This window comes from Molothrus aeneus, chromosome 2, assembly GCF_037042795.1.
Source record: "Molothrus aeneus isolate 106 chromosome 2, BPBGC_Maene_1.0, whole genome shotgun sequence".
Classification (NCBI taxonomy): Eukaryota; Metazoa; Chordata; class Aves; order Passeriformes; family Icteridae; genus Molothrus; species Molothrus aeneus.
In genome coordinates this window covers 35,380,837-35,402,926 of record NC_089647.1, presented here as the reverse complement: position 1 = coordinate 35,402,926, position 22,090 = coordinate 35,380,837, and the positions used below count along the sequence as shown (strand labels likewise).

At 40.5% G+C, this 22,090-nt stretch overlaps 1 protein-coding gene across 4 annotated transcripts in view; it reads left to right on the top strand.

Moving 5' to 3' along the window:
• Positions 1-8,821: 8,821 nt before the first annotated feature.
• The window catches only part of GRM5 (glutamate metabotropic receptor 5), a 245,452-nt gene continuing 232,183 nt past the window's right edge, over positions 8,822-22,090 (top strand). For 2 of the 4 annotated variants that reach the window (XM_066544702.1, XM_066544699.1), the window contains exons 1-2: positions 9,927-10,608; positions 18,224-19,103. In XM_066544702.1, the coding sequence (XP_066400799.1) occupies positions 18,425-19,103 (679 nt within the window). In that variant the 5' untranslated portion in view covers positions 9,927-10,608; positions 18,224-18,424. Of the gene's footprint in view, positions 9,071-9,926; positions 10,609-18,223; positions 19,104-22,090 lie in introns of those variants that run through there. The other 2 variants (XM_066544701.1, XM_066544700.1) reach the window with 2 other exon arrangements.

Sequence of the window (22,090 nt, the reverse complement as noted above, 5' to 3'; positions counted from 1 at the left end):
ATCCATCTTCTAGGTCAGGTCCTCCAGACACTTGAGAGGTTCAGATGTTTCTCTTTCTTAGATCTGACCTATTATTTCAGGTTGTTTTCATTCATACTGTTTATTCAGTGGGTACTGGTTTGGAACCAATCAAAAGCCTATTCACCTCTATAAGAATAAGTATTTTTCTCTCTTTGTGCAGGCTTTGCATATTAGCTGGCTTTATGAGACCCATCTTCATCTCACCCCAGTTTCATATCAAGTAAACAGGGAATGGCAGATTTTTGTTTACTTCCCTTCCAAATTTTTTAAATTTTTTTACTTTAGCAAAACATGACCACCTTCAAAGAAAAGTGGGAGATGTAGGTAAGGCAAACATTTGGCCTACCCTAGAGCTGTACTAGAAACATGGAACAGTTACTGTAGTTTTCTAATAAAGTGCAGCAGAGCTGTACCTGTGAGGGGGGAAAAAAAAGGAGACACTGATTTTTTCCTACCAAAACACAAGGAGGGTTTCATTGTTGCCTTACTCATTCTTTATTCTTTTTTACTTCTGCATTCAGAGATCATCCAAGTGTTCATACATGAGACCTTCAGAGATATAATTCTAACAATTTTTTTCATTTATTTATTTTATTTTCCATCCTATTTAAACCTGAAATGATGTCTCAAAACTTCTTGGGGCCGCAGTGGGATTTTTCACGTGGCTTCTTAAGATGAGAGTTCATATTGGGAGTCTCAGTGGGGCTGCACTGTGATAAGTATTTCTGTCAGCTCAATGCTGTAGGTGTAGCTGCATTAGAAATATGCACAATAAGGTAGGTTTGACGAACGAACAAGCTCAGAGTGTTCTTTAGCACACCATGTGTCTGAGCTACTTTAATGCACAGACTGATGTTTAAACACAGGAAAAGTGGAGAAGTGATCATTTAAACTTCATATTCAGCTAGTGGCCCATGCTGAGGAAAAAACAGGTGGTTGTTTCAGTCACTCTCCAAAAAGAAGTTTATACCTGAGTCTTGACAATTTCCTAACTAAACAATTTTTTAAATACTTGTTTTCCTTTTTTATGAAAACCATATCATGTTCATCTGGCTTAAATCTAAGAGTTCATAAGGTAGGTATTTGCTTCTCAGTTACTCTTGTTTTCATAAATTAGCCAATCTTGAGGTACTTTCACTTGAGGACTTCTTAGGGATGACACTATGACACTAATTTTATCAGCTAGGCACTAGTTCCTATCCACTGATCATGAAGGAAGCATAGATGACCAGAGGCAGAATTCACATTAGAGCAGCCTACGTCTGCAATCAGAATATTGATCCAGTAGGCTACCATGGCACAACTCTTGATTGAAAGAAGAATCCAGAAAAGATATTAGGAGAAGCCCTAAGTATAAATAGAATATGACCAGTCAGCTGTGGGTTTGTCTCAATAAAGCACATTTATATGTCTAGAGTCATATACCATTTGAAAAGAAAGCTGCATTTCTCTTAGTCGTATTTTCTTTTAGTGTGCACTGATAGTCAAAGGGAGAAAGTTTGACAGAGAAAAAATTTTGGGCTGTTATGTAGATATATTTAACTAAGAGAAAAACAGAGCAATATGTAAGAGAAGGGAAATGCATTTGGTATTTAATTATAGGTCGAAGTAATTTATATACTAATTTTCTTCATCAGCCTCTTCCTTTTCTGGAATGAAAAAAAAAACCCAAAACCAAAACCAAAACCATTTCACAAATTCAAGAGTCAATAAAAAATTGAGGTGCACCTGCTTCTTCAATGGGCCATAGAGAATTAATTAGTTTGACAGAAACGTCAATTTGTGAACAGCAGCCACATTGCTGTGTCTCAACAAAATAGTCATCTTCAAAATACAAAGACTTTTTTGTCAACTTGGTGTTACTATGGTAACTACAGTAATTGTTTACCTTGGAAAGCAATATTGGGGATTTATAATTTAAAGATATACACCAAACAACACCTCAGATTACTGCTTGCCTTAGTCCTTTTCCCCCCTCTTTTTGGTCCTGCAGGATGGTGAGGGACTGAAATAATTTTGTGTCTATGTCCCCTGCCACTGTTACTAGTTCTACTTCTGAGCTGACATTTTGCACAGAAATAGCTACAAGCAAGGAGACAGAGCTGGCTCCAAGTCACCTTCTGTGGCAGGTGAACTGCCAAGCAGGCATGTGCTGATCCAAGTCTGTGTTACTGCTAGGGCAAGGTTGTTCTGTGCTATGTATTTCCCAGTCTTCTGCCAACCTCCTTTGTTCATAGGGGGAACGGGATGCATATCACTGTGTCAGCAGGAGGAATCAGCTGGCCAAGAATAGCTGGAAATATAAGCGTTTCAGCTGAAATATACCAGTAAGATGATTAGTGTGAAGCATTGCAGTGACATTTTGCCCCTTTCTTCTGGAGGACAGAATTTTTTTCAGGTGAAATTCACCACCTTTTTACTCAGTTTGGTTTATTTTCATGCAGGGTAGTCCTGAGGGTGGCTCTCCAATCAAAGGGCAGTTCTCCATAATGGTCAGTGATGAGCTGGGGTGCATGAAATTCCACCTGAGAATGAAAGAGCTTATGGGAGAGGCTGAAAGGCAGAACATGGACAGGTTACTTTCTAGTAGGTGTCTGTTTTCAACCAGGAGCACCGAACAGATGAGGTCTTCTGTAGACAGAGAGAAGCAGGCACACATTCATATGTGAGAACATATGGCAATCCAGAGAGTGGAAAAGGAAAACTTAACACCATTTTTAAAAAAGGAAAAAATAAAGACCATGGGGACCACCAGTCAGTCAGTCTCACCACTGTGCCCAGTAAAATCATAGAGCAGATCCTCCTGGAAACCATGCTAAGGTACACGAAAAATAAGGAGGCGATTGATGACAGCCAACATGACTTCACTAAGGGCAAATGCCTGAAATTTGGAAGGCTTCCTAACAACAGGCTAATGGTGTTGGTGGATGAGGAAAGAGCAACTGCTGTCACCTACCTGGACTTGTGCAAAGCATTTGACACTGTCCTGCAGAACATCTTTCTCTCTAAACTGGATAGACATGAATTTTACAGGTATACCACTCAGGAGATAAGGACTTGGTCAGACAGCTGCAGTCAGCAGCTCAATATCCAAGTGGAGACCAATGACAAGTGATGTTCCTCAAGGACAGGTGTTAGGACCATAGCTGTCTAACATCTCTGCATCCAGCTCTGAGGTCTCCAAGATAAGCAAGGATGTGTTGGAGTGTTCCCAGAGGAGGGCCATGAAAGAATCAGAGGGTTGAAACACCTCTCTTGTGAAGACAGTTTGAAAGAATTGAGGTTGTTCAGCCTGGAGAAGAGAAGGTTCCAGAGAGACCTCCTAGCAACTTTCAGTAACTAAAGTGACAAGTAAGGAGTGGGAGAGGGAGTTTTTAGAGGGGTATGCAGTGACAGGACAAAGGGGAAAGGTTTTAAACTGATAGAGGCGAGGTTTAGATATATGAAAGATTTTCTCGGCTGTGAGGGTGGTGAGACACAGGCACAGGTTGCCCAGGAAAGCTGAGAATGCTCCATCCCTGGAGATGCTGAAGAACCAGGCTAGATGGGCCTTAGTGCAGCCTGGTCTCGTGGAAGGTGTCTGTGCCCATGGCAAGGAGGATGGAGTGAGATGATTTTTATTTTTAAGATACCTCCCAACATCTGCACCACACCTATGATTCTATGGATAAAATTAATTTGTAAGAATATTTACCTCTGATATCATTCTTTCTCATAGGTGCATGGTCTGTATCCTGGAATGAGTAGAGTTCTGAGGGGAGAATCCAGTTCAGAGCCAGGAACTTCTCTGCCTTGTATTCACACAAATCAATAACTCTGACACAACATGGATCCCATTTTGTGTGGGTTTGGGGACTTCACAACACAATGGCCCCATTGCCATTGCCTCCCCACTGTTCAGCTGAAGATGCCCAACTGGGTTGAGTTTCACTCATTCAATATTCTACTCTCACTGCAGAGAGAAGATAGTGTATCATACTGCAGCATAATTGGAGGTTTCATTCTGTCAGCCTTCATTAGAAGCACTCCCCCACTCAGATTGGAACTTACTGAGTAGAAATAGGAGCAGCAGCATCAGATTTTGAATGATGTGAGAATGCTAAACCACTTTTTTCAGCACAGACAAAAACATCTTTGTAGGGTGTGGAGTTTCCTGAGAACCTTAGTGTTACCGAATTTTACTTTTTTATTTTTGTTTTGGAGTCATGTATTTCACTCAATATTAATAGGGAGGCCTGACTATACCCTAAGCTCTCCTTTTAATGTATGCATGCTGATTGCATTTAATTTAGATCCTCACACACCAGTTTTGAGTCTCTTGATGACTGAGCTACAATTCTTTGGTGGAAAATAGTGATTGAAATAGCATAGGATACAATTGGTAGACATAAAATGCACAGATACTTCAAGAAAGTGGAAATAACAAAGGAAGCAAGAAGAAATCAGGTAAATCTAACGCATTTTTATTGATTTTATAAAGTTAAAAATGCTTATAACATTTGAACCAACAGGAAACTTAACTTGAATAATAGGGATAATATCTTTAGTAATAAAGATGAATATAAACCAAACCTTTGCAGTTGAAGTTACTGCCCCTGAATACTCCTACTAATGTGAACCAGAGTTGTAATTCTGCAAAAGTTCCACTTACCCCTTTTGGCAAGTACAGCTACTTTAGACATGAAATTAATTCCCTAGAAAGTGCCAAGAAGGAGCTACAGGGAGGACACATAGAACAATTTTCTAGGGTAAATTCAATCATTTGGTTTTCATTTTTTACTCAGATGCCCTGAAAACTGGTTTTGTTCTCTTAAAATAATTTCTTGTGGGTAAATCTGAGGACATCTGTGTGCTACAATCTCTTAGCAACACCTGATGCACTCTGTTACTCACATGAATCTCCATAGAAAAATTCTTGTTCCCCTTTAACTCTTCTTGCAAGCATCCTTCTCAGAGCTCTGTATTCTGTCTTCCTCTCTCATGTCCTGTTTTCCAATGATGAGCATAAGAGTCAGGCCAAACACTATCTTATAGGCATTTCTTATTTTAGATTCTAAATCTAAATCTAAGGTAAGAATCCTTACTTGGGGCCTGAATAACAGTGAAGGAGTTTCAGACCTAGGTTCAGTTTGGAGTTTCTGATTTTTCCCAGCCTTAAAGACCTGGGTTGCTTCCTTGCAAAGAACTAGAACAGTCTTTAAAGTATTTGGTATTTCACTGTCTCTTTTACACCTATGCACAACCAAGAGTGAAAAAATAGTCAGATTCCTTGAAAGCACACTGGTGCTTTCAAGCTATGGATATACCTCTGAGGAATAGATTCACTTTGGAATCTCTGATGAGAAGTGGGTGCATCTTAATGTCTCCCTCTTTGTCATCCTAAACAAAATGTTTAAGGTAGATCACATGAACTGCACCCTTAAAAAGAAAATCTTCCTTTATTCACTCTGTAGTGGTTTAAGCCCAGCTGGAAATTAAACACCCCACAACTGGTCACTCAACCCCCCTTCTTCCCTACACCCAATCTGGAGGAATAGGGAGGAGAGTCAAAATAATACTTGTAGGTGGAGACATGAACAGTTTAAAAATCAAAAGTCAAGTAAAATATGGCAATTGTTGTAAATTATGATAATAATGATAACAATTTGGGAAAACTCTAGTGATTCACAATTCAATTGCTCACCATCTGCTGACCAATGTCAGACCCCTTTTCCTGACCCCAGATTTGTTCCCCTTCTGGGTAACTCCTCCAGTTTACCTACTGGGCATGACAGTTCTATGGTTTGGAATATCCCTTTGGTCAGTTCATGTCACCTGTCCCAACTATGTTCTCTCCCAGATTCTTTTATGCAGTGGCAGAGCAAGAGACAAGAAAAAAATATACTTGACTTAGGATAAACATGACTTAGCAAAACCTCAAAATATCTCATTCTGAATCCAAAACACAGCAATGCAACTGCCACTGAGAAGAACCTAACCCTATGATAGCTGAAACTAGAAGAACTCTTCTGTGAATTTGAAGTTTATACATAAATCTCTACAAAAGAAGCATATAAAATCAGGCCCTTGTATTCCTCAAGGCTGGAAGAACAACACCAACTAAGGATAAGGATTCTAAAAGTATTATTATACCCTAGCAGGCTAGATTTTCTTTTAATATGTGTTGCATATCATATTTGGCACCTTTTTTTTGTTTCCTACATAACAGACTTACCATTAGTGTACTTGCAAGGGAGGCAAGAGTAATTTTCTTGATTTTAAGTATATCATGAACAATAAGCATGTTGGATTATTCCATTTTATCCAAAAAGGAGCAAACACTGCCATATATATATATATATATATATATATGCATATATAAACATAATATACATACAAATAATATGTATTGTATGTATAAGTAATATACATACAAATATAGAATATCCATTTTTTCCTTTTTTTCTCTTTGGTTTAGAGATTACTTTGCAAGAAAGCAGACACTTGGCTTATTTGGTCAATACAACAGCAACCTTCTTGTCCACACTTTGTTTGTGCTGCCCATGTCCCACAACGTATATTAATTCTGGAACTGAGGAGAATTCAAATTATTATTCCCTTAGCCTCCTTATTTTCTGTCTTAAAATGTTACTGTGGTTAGGATGCTCTTCAGAGACACTGATTATACCAGAGACTTACTCATACTCTTTTTCCCCCTGCAATTTTCTGTATGAACAAGTTCCTCAGAGTGAAGAGATACAGCAAATGTACAGCCTTGCCAATGTGTTAGTATTTATAGGTGCTATTGCCACAAAAGTAATGAGTATTACCAATACTGGGCTTGTAAATTGTAGTCATTATGTCTCCTTATTCAGGTAACAGTTTATTTATCTTTTGTTGGTGATGTTGCAAACAGGAAGGGGAAGCTTTCTTTTCGTTAACTTTAAAAATAGTATCAAAATAGGAGGGAAAATTTGGTAGTAGGAGAAACTGAATCTACCATCAGTAGAGAAGACAGCAGCTAATTTTATGGGTTCTGTGAAATAGTTGAGAATGATGGAAAGGGAGGAGGGGAGAAAGGGGAGAAAGAGAGGAAAGGACAAGGACCTTTTATATGTCTGTATTTATTGGGACCCCGTTTAAAGGGTCAATGACAGGCATTAGGAATGCAAATGCTAGCGCTGCCCCCATCCATTCTGCTTGCCTCCTTTAATCTTTGATCCAGCTGCTCCAAACATCTGGCACAATGAACTCTGACTCTGGGCTGTGATTCACAGGGAGTCCTTGGGGATGTGTGGGTAGGAGCTGCTTTGCATCCCCTATGGCTGCTTCTACCCAGAGCTGTGTGTCCTGCTTGTGTGGGGATGCTCTCCATCTCCTGCTGGGGTCACCCTGCTCCCTGCCAGCCAGCTGGCTGTCCCTGCTGCCAATGAGATGTGCCTGCTTTCCAACTCCCTCATCACACACACAGTCCCAGGGGAAGGCAGACAACTGCTGTGACAGCCCAGCAAAGCAATGGCACCTCCCCTCTGCCTCAATTCATTCAACATTGATTCCTTCCAGACCCCTGTGCACAGCAATGCCACTTTGCTTTTGGTCTCTCCATTACTTTCTACACACACAAGCCTCCCCTACTTCTGTCTGTTTGTGCTTTTCTACAAATACATGTCCCTTCTTCTTCTCTGTCTCCAGGCTCCTGACCTTCTAGCCATTTCACAGCACATGGTTAATGAGAAAGAAGAGAGTCCGAGAGAAGTGTGGAGAATCAGAAAGATGAGTGTCTAAGAGAAGTATGGGTCTAGGGAGGAAGAGGAAAGATGCTCCTTACCTGTCAGCCCACCAAGGCAGTGACAGAAATGGCAACTACTGGGGTGTACGCTGTGATGTAATAACCCACCTTGATTCCTTTATGCACCCGCACAGAAGCTCTTGGAACTGTATAGAGGGAAAAAAAGAGTTAGAGTCACACACATTCACAGTGCCCTCTGCTTAAGACCTGGCCTTTTCCAGGGCTTCTGTGACTGAAGGAGCCAGGAGAGCTGGGTAAGGGTGTGAAGCAGGTGCCAGGTGATGGGCTCCCAGCCAGGCCGTGGATGGGACTGAAGGATGATGTGAAGGAGAAGCCATATTCCACACCTGGTAAGGGCATATGGGATATCTATCTTTCACAATCTGAGATGAAAGAAGCAGTCAAGCTGGTAATCTAGTGGGAGAGACACAACAATAAAGGGATCACAGGGAATTAGGGGCACATATGAAGTCATAGTAAGACTTTTCCTCTATGCTCTAGCAACTTTATCAAAGTTAACTCGGAGGGGCAGGGGTGTGAGGAGGACATAGTGCAGGTTGGACATGGCAATGCAGTCACACTGCGGGAGCCACATCATGTAGTGGCTGGGATTTGGGTCATTCAGCAGCTGCTTTAAAAAAATAAAAAGAGATAATATTTTAAGCAGCAACTCAAAGAGGGGAGAACCAGCAGGGAGTGTCAAGCTGTGGAACAGTGGCAGAGAAAGGCTGTTAATTCTTGAAAATGGATGCACGAGCTAATCCTTCCCTGCAAATACAGCCTGGTAAATGGTCAGCAGCCTTTTAAATGCTGATCAGCTCTTACTTAAATGGCACTTTGCTTTATTATTTATTTATTAATTCATTTTACTTTCTTTATTTTTTTATTTGCTAAGAACAGCTTTAAATAAAGATATTATCTCTGTCTGGCATTGTGTGGTGGTTTTATCCTTGGTGTTCCTTGTTGTTGCAGTAGGGCTGCAGGGATGTGTTGAGTTTGTCGGGGCTCAGGCTACCTCGGACCTTTCCCACCCACCCACGCCTGGCCACAGCCCCGCTCCCCGCGCTCAGAGCCGTCGTGCCCACCCCGGTGGAGGAACGGAGCGGTGCGGTGCCATGCGGGATGGCTGGGTGTGGATGGAAGCAGGAGCCGGGTGCGCGGGGCTGAGCCGTGAAACGGGGGAGAGAGGGAGAGGAGAGGATTTGAGGAAATGCAGGGAAATACCGGAGGAGAAGGTAAAGCTTCGGCTGGCTTCCGAAGGGAAGGGTTAACCGAGGAAAGGTAAACGCGCTCTGCGGGCAGCAGGTAGTCAGCAGGCGAGAGTGTTGCTGTGGGATTTGTGGGAGGGCGGGGAAGCGGAAGGGCTCGGAGGGTACCGAGCTTGTGGGCAGAATGTAGGCAAATAAAAAGCCTGTCCGTAGGTCTGCAGATACGGTCCAGGGATGCTGGCTGAGGAAGCAGAGGGCTGGCAGGGAACTGCAGAGCCTCTGTGTCCAGAGATCCCGGGATGTCAGAGGGGAGAGAGCCGGGCAGGAAGGGGTGGCTGCAGGTAACACCTGCCGTGGGGAGGAGCGGGGGCAGCCCGCGGGGACAGGAGCAGGGGGCACATCCCGGCCGAGGGGCTGGCAGCTCGCCTTGCCCTTGGCGGGGGCATCGCTTCTCATCTTGCCGTGCCCATTGCTGTCACCCTGCAGGCGAGGGAAGGGGCGAGGGCTGGAGAGGGCAACCTGTCCTCCTTTCCCTCCTTTTTGCTTGATATTCCCGTCTCTGCATGTGCATTTTTGTGTAGAGGGCTGGTGGTTGCTCTTGCATCCCTTTCTCTCCCTTTGCCAGAGAGCAGCAGGCAGAGCCCAGGCTGGCATGCTGCTTGGTTTCCTGGAGGGATCTGTGCCACTTGGTGGCACTAAAAAGTTGCGCTGAAGCCCGGTACTCGCCCATACAAAAAGCCCCCTCGCCCCCCAGCCCGGTGCGGCAGCGGAGTGCCCGGGACCCTGGCACCACGACCTGGACAGACAGCAAACTTCGGGGGGGCAGCTCGCAAAAGGTCACCGGTACCGCAGGGGTAAACTCTTCCCCGCGACTCCGTTTTAAACCGCTTTTTTTTTTTTTTTTTTTTTTTCCTGCCTTTGGATGATGCTGTTCTGAACCGATTACTGCTTTCTTACTTGCCAGAGCTTAGTGCCAGAGAGAGGCGTCGCTTTGTAGGGGGACTTTACAACCTTCAGAGCATCTGGAGAGATTTTCTCACAGGGCAGAACGCAGGGCTAGCTCACTATAAACACAGAGAGATTGCAAATGTGAGGAAGGGCGGAGGTGTTGAAGCAGGTGGGTCAGGCTGCAGCAAGTATTTAGGAAGACCAAGGCTGTGGTGTCAGAGAGCAAAGACCCATCTGTTGTTTCATCGTTTGTTTGTTTATTCCTCCTCCTCATGCCTTCCCCCTCCCTTAAATCCAGGCACTGTTCACGCCTCTTGCAAATGAGATTTGGGCGATGCTGAGAGAACAGCGTGTTGCATGGCGTGTATGTACATGCATTCGCGAGGGTAGGGTACTCGGTCCTCAGCATTTGCCTGTGATCGGAAGAAAATAGGATGTGCCCATAGCTGGAGGAGTGACAATGCTAGCCGAGTGGGGCTCACCTGCTGGTGATCTTTGCAGAGGCATTTGAGGATTATTCAGCTCCAGAAGGTCTGTGTGAGAAGTGCTATCTCTGCCGTGGCTGAAAATAGGAGGTGCCTATCCCTACCTGTCTTAATTATTGCCACCAAAAGGACTATTTTGCCACCACTGTGGGAAGAAGCGCTTGCTGCCACTGACAAGGTAATGCTGTGGGTTGGGAGAGGGTATTTATGTGCCCTGGATTGTGGACAGAAACCTTGTGGATGAAAGAGGGACTCTTCCCCCCCCCCCCCCCCCTTCCTTTCTTGCTTTTGCTCTGTGCCCTGGTTGATGGAGGACTAGCACAACTCCTGGGGCATCAACAAGCCACCTGGTGGGGTACCTCTCTAGGGGCTGCAGGGGCATTGCGAGGTCAGGATGCTGGAGGGCAGCTGGCACTGATCCCTCCCGAGGAGCATGATTTGTGTGGGGCTGCAGGGACTGGGGGCACTGTCATACCTGGGCTTGGTGATGTGTGATATAGTCCCTCTGTTCACAAGTAGGATTTGTCTTGCTAGGAAGGTGTAAAGGAAATGGGGATGTATTTGTTTTCCAGAGACAGCCAGGCTTAGCTCAGCCATAGACTTTTCTGTGTGACCTTGGGACAAATCGCTTGGCTCTGCTCAGCGAGTCCCGTCTGTTACTTATTTAATAATCAAAGCTAATCCCCCCCACGTGCAAAAATGATTCATTATGGGTTGAAGGGGACAGTGATAGCAGTAGCCGAGCATGGAGACAGAGACCTAAGCACCAGTGTGGATGCACACATGCATGTCTGTCTGTGTGCACAGCCGCTTAGTTGTGCCGGCGCAGGTAGCTATGTTGGGAGTTATTCTCCTTCAGTAGTTTTCTCTAAGACCCAGATCTATGCATTTATTAGTAAAAAATGTGATCCTGCGTGCCAAATGTGACCACCGTGGCATTTTTTACCACCGGTTGATTTCTAGGTTGTTTTATTTTTGTCTCCCTCTTCCCCAGACCTGCCTGGTGCAAACGCGGGCGGCGGGCGGTGCTCAGCACCAGGGACAGCGTCCGCTCCTCGCTGCCCGCTGCCCGCCGGCAGCCCTGTCCCGCACCCTGGGGCCCCGCCACCCCCACAGCCCCACTCACATCCCATCTCTTCCCTGAGAAGCAATTCCCGGTGATGGGGAGGAGGTGACTGGGTGCAGGGAGAGCCAAGACGTTTCTTTCTCCTAGGCTTGAGGACAAAGTAGGGGATCATCTCAAAAGTGGCAGAGAATCATCTTAAAAATACACCACTCTAAATCCTGAAAGGGAAAGATGTATAGAGGAGTTAACTGACAGGCTCTTTAAATTCCCTATGACTCGTTTTTTTTGATTACCATATTCCTAAACATTTCTATCGCATGCTAATCTTCTGCAAATTCTCAAATACTTTGACTACATTTTAATATTTATGTAACACGATCACAGCATTAATCATTCTTTCAAATATTCACAGAGTATTTTTTGGGTCCCTATATGGCTTTTCTGTCATTTTATCTTCCTGCATAGTTATGACATTGCTGGCATAGTGGCATCCCACCATAACCACTCTTGTTGCAACTTGCTGGAAAATGTTTTCTGAAACTACTATTGCCTTCTCTTGATCACCTCCTCCATCCCATACAGTTTTATTAATTGTTAAAATGTCAAGGATTATAGATGAAAACACACCTGGTCTATTAGTTCCCGCACCACATGGTATAAGTGGGTTTTGGTAACAGCAGCAATACGTAGTACATTTGGCAAAATTACAGAGACCATTGCAAGTTTCCCTGGGAAATGAGGAACCTACATATTAAAGCCAAAATTGTTTCAGCAACCTGAAAGTGTGTGTAAACGCAACATGGGGAAGAACTTCCAGGGATTCCTAAGGATCTTGTTGGTAATTAAAGCATTCTCTGGTTATTAGCTATGAAGAAATGAGATCAACACTTCAGTCTATCATTTCCAGTGGATGTTCTGACCAAATGGTGAAAATTCTCCCTTGTTGCTTAGCTTTTTCGTATTTCTAAGTGGAATTATGGAGAACTGCTTTGTAGTCTCTCCTTTTGTATAAAGTCAGTTTTCTGTTTTTTTTTTGTTTTGTTGTTTTTTTTTTTTCAAAGATCTTGATGTAATGTCCAGTGGAATTTGCAGAACTGATAATATAATGAAAAATGCTGGCTGGGTGTTGGGTTTTTTGTTTGTTTTGTTTTGTTTGTGCACAGAAAAAAAGAAACCACAGTAGGAATCTCAGAACAGGGTGCTCATATTTTAATATTTTCAAATAAATACCATTTGAGTGCGTCAGGTTTTGTGTGACCAAAGTGCATTACCTCTGAGGAATGGGTAGGGGGGACCCCCTTCTGCAAAATGAGCCTCCCCAGAATGTTGGGAGAGAGATTACCAGAATAGTTTGAATGCAATGCTTGGAGTTTGGAATGCCATAGCAGAATTCAGCAAAGCTTTGCATCCTCAGTGTACTTTCTCCTAACATTGGTACAAATCAAGACGAGCTGAGAGATTGTTCTCTTTATGTAACTGTTTCCAAGGCTGTTCCATATTTTGCTACTGTAAGATCTTTACTGGGAGAGAAGTGACATGACTGACTGTGAACAAGAAATTCAGTTGCTGCTTGCTATGGTTTTGTCTTCTCTGATCACAAAACATAGGTTAATTCCTTGGGATATACTGATTTGATCCATATTAACATGTATTATCTAATTTGTGATGGATTTAAATTAATTGTGGTAGGTATTGTAAATGAATGCCTGGAAAGTATTTAATCAGCAGGTACAATGGCTTAAAGTTATACAAACATAATATATAAGTAAATTTTGTCACTACAAGTGAATGGATTTTAAGGACATTAGTTTTTGTGATTTTTCTGATCCTAAAAATCTTTTAAGGAGAACCTTAAACTTTAGATAAGTCTTTACAGATATTTGACCAATAGTATTCTTCTTCTGACAAGCACAGAACATATTCTTAAGTGCTTTCCTGGCCTGGGCCATGAGTTCTATTACAGCACTGTTCTTTGATTAAGTAATCTTATGTTTTATTTTTATTATTTAAATCTGCCTGAAGATTCAGAAACTGTGAACAAGCCTGCTGTAAACTTACGAAAATGTAACAAACAAGAAACCCAAAGGGAAGCGTTGTTACTTATCTCTTTTAAATTTTTCCCCCCCCATGATACAGATGAGAATAAATAAAACAATTTCCCTCTGCCGAGTGGATGTTTTGCCTGTGAGAGGCCGTGGTGCCAAGCGGCTCAGATTGCAGAGCACAGGTGCCTCGCTGCGGGCTCGCTAGTGGGCGCTGCTATAATAATGCAAGCCCCGGTGGAAAGGGGGTCACCCTGCAGCTTTGAACACACTTGCACCTGCGGGAGCAGAAGCCCTTAACAACAGTCAGATGCATCCCTTGTATAAAGTCTCAGCCACAAATATAGTGGAAAATCAGCTCTTTGTGAACTGCTGCTCATAGTCTGATTTTTGATCAAGTTGTTTAATAATGCCCTTAGATATTAGAGTGCTTTTTGCTTCTTTTGGTCTCTACAGACTGCAAGTACTGATGGACATGCATTTGAGATTGGTATAATTTTGAAAGATTTATATATTTTTAATAACAAAAGATTTGTGAGATGTTTCATGGAATATTACAGATGCTCATTTTCTACTCGGTTAAACCTCAACATGAAGTAGCTGGAACTCTGCCCTAAGGGAACAGCTGAGAATTTCTTCTGACAGAGTCTGGCATGAAGTTTGGATTGCCAGGGAGAACAGAGGTCACAGGAACATGTTGAGTGCTTCATCAGATCTGTGTTTTCAGTCATCTGGGAAGTATGTAAACTTTCGTCTGAGGCGAGACTGAAAGAAGGACTGATAGGGAGTGTTATTTTTCTGTCCTACTTCCTCTGCAATTGCTCCAAGCCTCAGGTTAGTGGAGCAAAAGACTGAGACCAAAGTGTCCTCTTTTGTTAAAGCATGTGACTTCAGGATAAGTTTATAGTTAAATCCATAACAGAAATAAGCAAGAAACATTGACACACCAGTAACTAAGTACCTGATTCCATTTCGCTTATGGTTCTGTCAGTTTGGGATAAGTACATTGATGATGAAGAAATTGAACAGTGTGAAAAATAAATGTGATCATAAGTGCTGTGAATGTTGTCCATCAATGAAAACAAAACAGATAAATTATTAAATGGGAAGCAATTCCCATTACTTTGTGCATGCACTTAGGAGTTCACTGTCTTTGAAACTGCTGATAAGTCTGTTCTCAATCTGAGGGCTATGGCATGTCAAATTCCCTTTAGGATTATCTCTAACAAATTAAAGAGTTATATTTAAGCTTATGAAATTTTACTTAATTTTGTTTTAGTACTCATCCTGGTTGTAATAATAAGCTGTCTGTAGTAAGAGAGAATTGTAATCAAAACATGAAGGGACTTGTATGTGATTCTTTTGGGAGAGAAGCACAGTGAAATTGTATATTTGAATAGTTCCCTTGGCCATCTTCTCTTCAGGAAGACTTTCTCCAGGAAATATTATTAGTGTGCTTAGTCTACCAGCTCTGTGCTCAACCATTTTGCCTGAAATAGGATTTGTTACCTGATTATTCTCAGGATATCTTCTTATGCATGGCCAGCTATGCCCATCAGAAGGATGACAGGCAATAAACATAAATTGAAACATTGGAAATTCTGTTTAAATATGTATAAAAAGAATCTTTTTTTACTGTGACTGTGGTCAAACAGGTTGCCCAAAAATGTTTCTGTCTCTCCACCCTCAGAGATATTAAGAACCTGAAAGGACATGAAGCTAAGAAATGTGTTTTAGTTGAACTTACAGTAAGCAGAGGGAATGGACCACATAACTTCCTGAACTGGCTTTCCACCTCAACCATTCTGTTCTTAAGTTTATGAGTGCAAGACCAGAGAACAAGATCTCTATTATGCAACACAATACATTGAAATATTTGTCAATATAAATTCCAAGTTGTTCCACTACATTGTGAAAATATTGACTTCAGGTGCTTTGGATGTGAATCCTAAGCCCGATACAATAAAACTGAAGAAGTGTTCTCAGTGTAATTAAGAAAGTTTTAAGTCCCAAGTAAATTGACCTTAGCTTTAATCTAGTGAAGACAATAATTCATTAATTGTGGAGCAGCCGCAGCCTGCATCTGGCCCCTTCTTTCCCCTTGGATGCCATGGAGAGGAAAGATTTTATTGTTTTCAGAAATAGGAGTCCCCCAGCTATGACATATTCTAACATTGTGGAACCAGAAATATGAAGGAGCCGTTCAGCTTTGTCTCACTCTTTACCCTGTAATTTTGTACCGATAGACACAACTATAAGGAGAGAAGAGCAAACAGCTGTTCTTTGGAGGGAAGAAGATAAAAATGGCCTTCCTTCCCTCTCTTTCTCATATATCCTGTATGGAAATTTTTAATCCATAAACACAAGACCAAAAAATTTGGTGAATATGAGTAGCAGAATTAAAATGGTGGATTGGATTTTTTTTGTACCACAAGCTCACCCCAAGCCCCTGAACTCTCTCTGCTTGCACATCTGCAGATTCAAAGGCAGATGGGTTATAAAAAGGCATCTAATTGTATATCCAGTTACAGTCTGCAGCAGAGCTGGCACTTATCTATATATACACTTGTGTTCTGGATACGTAGCCTTAATTTGAGAAGTTCAGAAAAATAAGTATCCATGGTGTTAAGTAACAGAGTACTATATCTGTTCAAAGGTTAGTAAGATTATAAATAATTAAAAAAAATTTAAAGTCATAACACATTCAATTAATTAAAGGTATAGGAATTTAAGAGCTCTGATCTTGTACAGGGATATCCCCTGTAGTTCATCCTTTTGACTGTTTCAAATTATATGGTACCAACTTCAGAGTGATGGAATAAATAATTGCAAGACGTAAGCAATAATGATAGTCTGTAATTAGGGACTAATTAACCTGAACTGAATTGCTGTTATTCCTTAGTGGCAAAGGGTTGCAGCATTGATAAGCCAACTCTTCACAAAATAAAAAAAACCAAACCTTCTTGAAGTGTTTATAGTTGTCTGAAACTTATTTTATTATTGGCACTTTATATTACTAAAATTAATATTACCTGAAATTTTTAATATTGCAATTAAGATTTAAATATTATATTAATTGTTTCCTCTTTCTAAGGATTTGTGTTTTATTTGGGAATACTCACTCAAAATCACTCACTCCTCTGTGAAAATAATTTATAATTTATACGTCTTGGTAAAATAATAGAGAAAGCCTAACATCAAGCAGAAGAATATATTTGTGTGTCTCATCTTCAGAATCAGGAAGAATTTCACTGTCCCACTATAATGAATGAGCTAGCTGTGGGGATTAAATTCAAGATTAAAATCCTGTGAGATTTTCAACTCGAAGAAACAGAGGTAGATTTTCAATGGCGATGGTTTCTTTCACTTTAAAATATGTAGGCACTGTTAGAGTCATTGTTGATGGATTAGAAGTGATTGGTGGTGTCTGAAATGTATGAAATTTTAAGTTTCTTTTATTGCATCAAAAGATTTATGTCAATAAAACTGAGACTGGGGTCTTCCCCAGAATTTTGCAGTTGTTTTGTTAAAAATGAAATTGGGCATATTGGTTCCCTATATAGCTCAGCATCTTAGATATAAAAGTGCACTTACCTTTCTGTACTACCAATGTATTCACTGGCAGGTGAGATGGTATTTATGTGCTCAGGAATCAAGACCTGGCAAACAACTGTTTAAGCCCTTTATTTAAAACTGGAAACCTTCTGCTGTAAATCCACTGCCAGGTGCAGAGCATTTTCAAATATATTTTCTGGTTCCACAGGTTAACCACAGCCCAAGATGTGAAGTGTTTGCTGATTTATTTATTTATTTATCCTTCAGCAGCAGTGAAGATGAGTGCAGATTGTATTTCAGTCTATAGGTAAATGTAGCTGATATAATATTTTTGGGAATTAGTGCATCTGTATAGTGTTTGTGTTGACTTCTTGATACCAGTGAAGTCTGTAGGGTTGTGTACAGTATAAGAATTTTTCAAATTGCTTTTTGATTATTTTTGAAGTAAGGATGTAAAAAGGTGAAAATAATTTCATTGCTTTGCTGGTTTAGAATTATTGTTTCTTTGCTTAAAACAAATATAAATATTAATAATAAAAACAGTTTTCTTAATCTCACTTAAAAGCCAACTTATTTCACGTTGTATTTTGCAAGATAAAAACAGATTTATACATTCTGCATTCCTTAGAATAACAGTTTTGTGTGTCAACAGCAGTTTCCTAGCGCTGGAATGGGTAATAGAGTGCAGTCCAGGGTACATTAGTGTGACATATGTATATTAGAGATATAGAAAGTGTCTGAAATTAAAGGAAGTTGTTTTCGAAGACATGTATTAGAAATGGCAACACACCTTTCTTCTGTAGAGCTAAATAGTTGCCAGTCTTTTGTGCATTTGAAAAAATTTCCCCAAAGAATTTTTAAATGTGATTGTCAAAAAGAAAGAAGTTGATTTAAACTGACAGAAGTACAAGCCGAAGATTGTAAAACACTCAAGTGAGATAAAGTTTTCCAGCTTGAAAACGATGAAAGGAAGCATATCCAGTAGACAATGTATTACAGGCATTGATCACTGTAGAAATAGGTGCAATTTTAGAAAAGATTGTAAGATTTTGTTTCATAATATATATGGTATATTTTGCTGACTTTATAAATAATTTTAAAGATCTTTCTTTCTTTATTAATTTTTGAAGGGTATGAGGATTATGACCTTATGTGCAGCTCTGCATAGCTGTCCACTTGGAGATGATGGTGACTCCTTAGAGAACAGATGCCAACTCCTGGTTAACAATCAGTATAGTGCTCCTTCTCTCCAGAAGATTTGATAACTGCTTTTCACCAGCTCTCCAACTTTTTTCCATCATGTTGTCTCTACCAGCCTAAAATTTCCTAAAATGGTCCTTTTGCTGTTCCTTGCAATCCTGCTGTTGAAGGAAGATGTCTGCGGGAACTTTGGGCTTTTGGTTTCAGCACAGGCAAATGAGAGAAGAGTGGTTGCACACATGCCTGGTGATATTATCATTGGAGCTCTATTCTCTGTCCATCACCAACCAACTGTTGACAAAGTTCATGAGAGGAAATGTGGAGAGGTAAGAGAGCAGTATGGTATTCAGAGAGTGGAGGCAATGCTACATACTCTTGACAGAATTAATTTGGACCCCACACTGTTGCCAAATATAACACTAGGATGCGAAATAAGGGACTCCTGCTGGCATTCTGCTGTGGCTCTGGAGCAGAGCATTGAGTTTATAAGGGACTCTCTCATTTCTTCGGAAGAAGAAGAAGGGATGGTACGATGTGTGGATGGATCATCATCATCTTTCCGCTCCAAGAAACCCATTGTTGGTGTCATTGGGCCTGGCTCCAGCTCTGTTGCTATCCAGGTCCAGAACTTGCTGCAGCTTTTCAATATACCTCAGATTGCTTATTCTGCCACAAGCATGGACCTAAGCGACAAAACTCTGTTCAAGTATTTTATGAGAGTGGTGCCCTCTGATGCACAGCAAGCAAAGGCCATGGTGGACATTGTCAAACGCTATAACTGGACCTACGTTTCTGCTGTACACACCGAAGGTAAGAGGTTGCTTTTTAGCACATAAAAATGCTTTTGAAATACTCTGATGTGGTCTAATTGATAGATGATGATAGTTTGATCTTGTTGGATTTTTGCCAGTCAGCTGTCAACAGTATAGACTTTTACTCTACTTAATAATAACTTTATATTCTCTCTGGGTCTGAAGTAGCAGCTGAAAAAGCTTCATGTTGTCAATGGCTGAAACACATGGGATGGTGTGTGCTCTAGGGCCAATCATTGGTAAAAGTGCTTGATCTGAACTCTCCAAACTTAATTTAATTTAGTTGACATTTATTTATTTTTATTTATCTACTAATATGTAGAATAGTAATTATAACTGGTTTTGAATCAATGGGTTGTGGGAAAGCATCTGGTCTTAGTGCAGATGAGAACTAAATCATCATTTGAAACTGTAGTTGAGTCAGAATGTGTTCCTGCTTAATGTCTGAGCCAGAGTGGCACAGCTACTTAAAAACATGCAATTCTGACTAATATTTGAATGCAAGTTGTTCCAGCTCCTCAATATTTATATATATATTTATCCTTTTTACAGTACTCCACGGAGTATTGTACCACTTCTTCCTCTGCCTATGGGCATTGGTTTTGGGACAGAACAAGGGAAGTTTCCTTGAATTCCCTCACACATTTATGAGCCACCAGGTGTCCAGAAAATCAGAACGGTGTGCTAAATTGCTTTCCTCTTTATATTTATTTGACATAGAGCTTAAGCCTTTTATCCAGCATTCAGAAGAGTATGTGATTAAAGGGAAATGCTATGGAAAAGTGCACTTGATTTCATTTTTCTTTCTACTGATAGAATTGAGTTCATCTTGCTAGAAGTGACTAGAATTTGATACTGCCTTAAGAGCAAGTTTTGTCAGGCCTTGCCTAATGACATCACCATTTAAGGAGTTTTATGGAATTAAGTTCTGTGATGAGTTTTAGGACCTCACCCCATTGCCTCTGTTCAAATAGACAGATGCTGTATAGCAGAATACAAATTGAGAATGAAAAATGTTAAGGCATTGAGTAGTGGTGGTGGTGACGTTGCTGAACAGTGGCAGATGCTGCTGGCTTTATTATAACCAATAGAGAGCAGATTGCCCTTCCCACACACTGAGTATATTTCTCTGGCAGGCTTTATACTATTCAGAGCCCCTTCTGAGGAGATGCTTGTCCAATAGTATAATGTCAAGATGTCTTTCCTCCTACAGATATCCAGAGAACTTACTCTGCAATATTAAAATAAAAAAGTAAGAATTTGCATGTGGATTGTTGCAACCATGTTTTCATCATGATAGTGAGAGCTGGTAAATAGCTGAACCTTTTTTGTGTAGGGATGCATGAATACAGTAACAGTTTAATCTAAAACTTCAGTGTTCAAAACAGTGTATAAGTCACTCTACATGACATCATGTAGTGAGGGTATTCTGTACCAGCTGATGCCTTTGGCATAGTTAGGTGTGCAACCTACCCTTCACAAATATGTATGAATAACATCATGGTCAAAAATAATGCTACTAAAAATAGCATAAGATTTTATATTCTGAATACTTTTGATGACTCATCTAGTTTTTGCAATGAACAACTTTTACACCTCTCCTTATTGAGATGTGATGTTTTTATATTCAGTGTGGGAATAGTCATGCTTATATCAAAGTCTGGTTCTTCACAGAGTGAAAATATGTACTTTTTCAACTTTCTGTGGACACTCTTTGGAGCAGATGGTAGCATATGGTGTGTTAATCTTACAGCAGAGGAACTTTGTACTCTGCACTGGAAAGAAGGGAATAGGGACACAAGGGCCGGAGTGGAACTTAGATGCTGTGGGCAAGATGAGAAGTAAATGAGAAAAGAGCTGAATGTGAAGAAGGAGAAAAACAAAATTATATATGTAGCATAACATGTGCCTGCTTCTGCCATTATTAAAGTGGATATACTAGGTGGAGCATTGTTAAAACCTGAGACCTCATTCACAGCATATTTACAGCAATATAATTTTGGACTTCAGTGAAAGAACATTAAACTTGAGTGGATCTTATGATCCTATCATCTAGTTGCATAATCTGGTAAGGATGATGAATAGACTCTCCAGGTAAAACATCAAAAGTTTTATTACAATAAAACCGATGGTATTTATGATGGAATAAAAAAAATACTAGCTGATCAAGATAATTCTTTGAAATGTGACAATGTATGATCTTCAGGGCACTTTCTAAGGACTGTGGCACATGTTATCCCTTGTATTATTTTTAAACTACCTTTAAAAACCCCTACACATTAATGCTAAAGAAAAGGAATTGAGTAAATAAGCAAAGAGAGATTATTTATTTTTTTATTTAGTTATGTTGTAATTATTTTTCATTTTACTGTGGCATCTTGTAACTTATAACATTCTTAATATGCCACTCAACTCAGTGTCCTACATTCACAGGTATTATTTCAAACAGAAAAAAAATTTTGAATCCTTCTCCTTGAGATTTTCACTGATGTAGGATCCCAGAAGATCCCATAGAAGGTAGTCCTGCTTTTCACACATAGAAGGTAGTTCTGACCAGCTACAGTCATTATCTTTAACTAATTTTCATTCATTAATTTGCTTATTAACTAGATTCTTCTGATCTTTAAGATCATATTCTGATCAATATGATCTTTGGCTTCTGTGAATGATTTCCATGGAGAGGGTGGATCCTCTCCTCCAAAGCTGGATGGAGAGCAAGAAAGAGACATGAAAAACCTATTAGTTTCATTCCTTTGATAGTCTCATCAGCAGATAAATTTATGGGTCTCTTTTGGGTCTATTGTAAGAAAAGCCTGGCATTCATCAACAATTTCATAATAAAAAGCTTTTTGTTTGAATCTTTCCTTATGAACTTACTAATTATCTTTGTCTGCAGTGGATTAATGTTTTGGAAGGTTGATCTGAAGTTGTGTTTTCAAATCCTTACTTAAGACTTACAGATTTAAAATACACAAAAAATGTTAA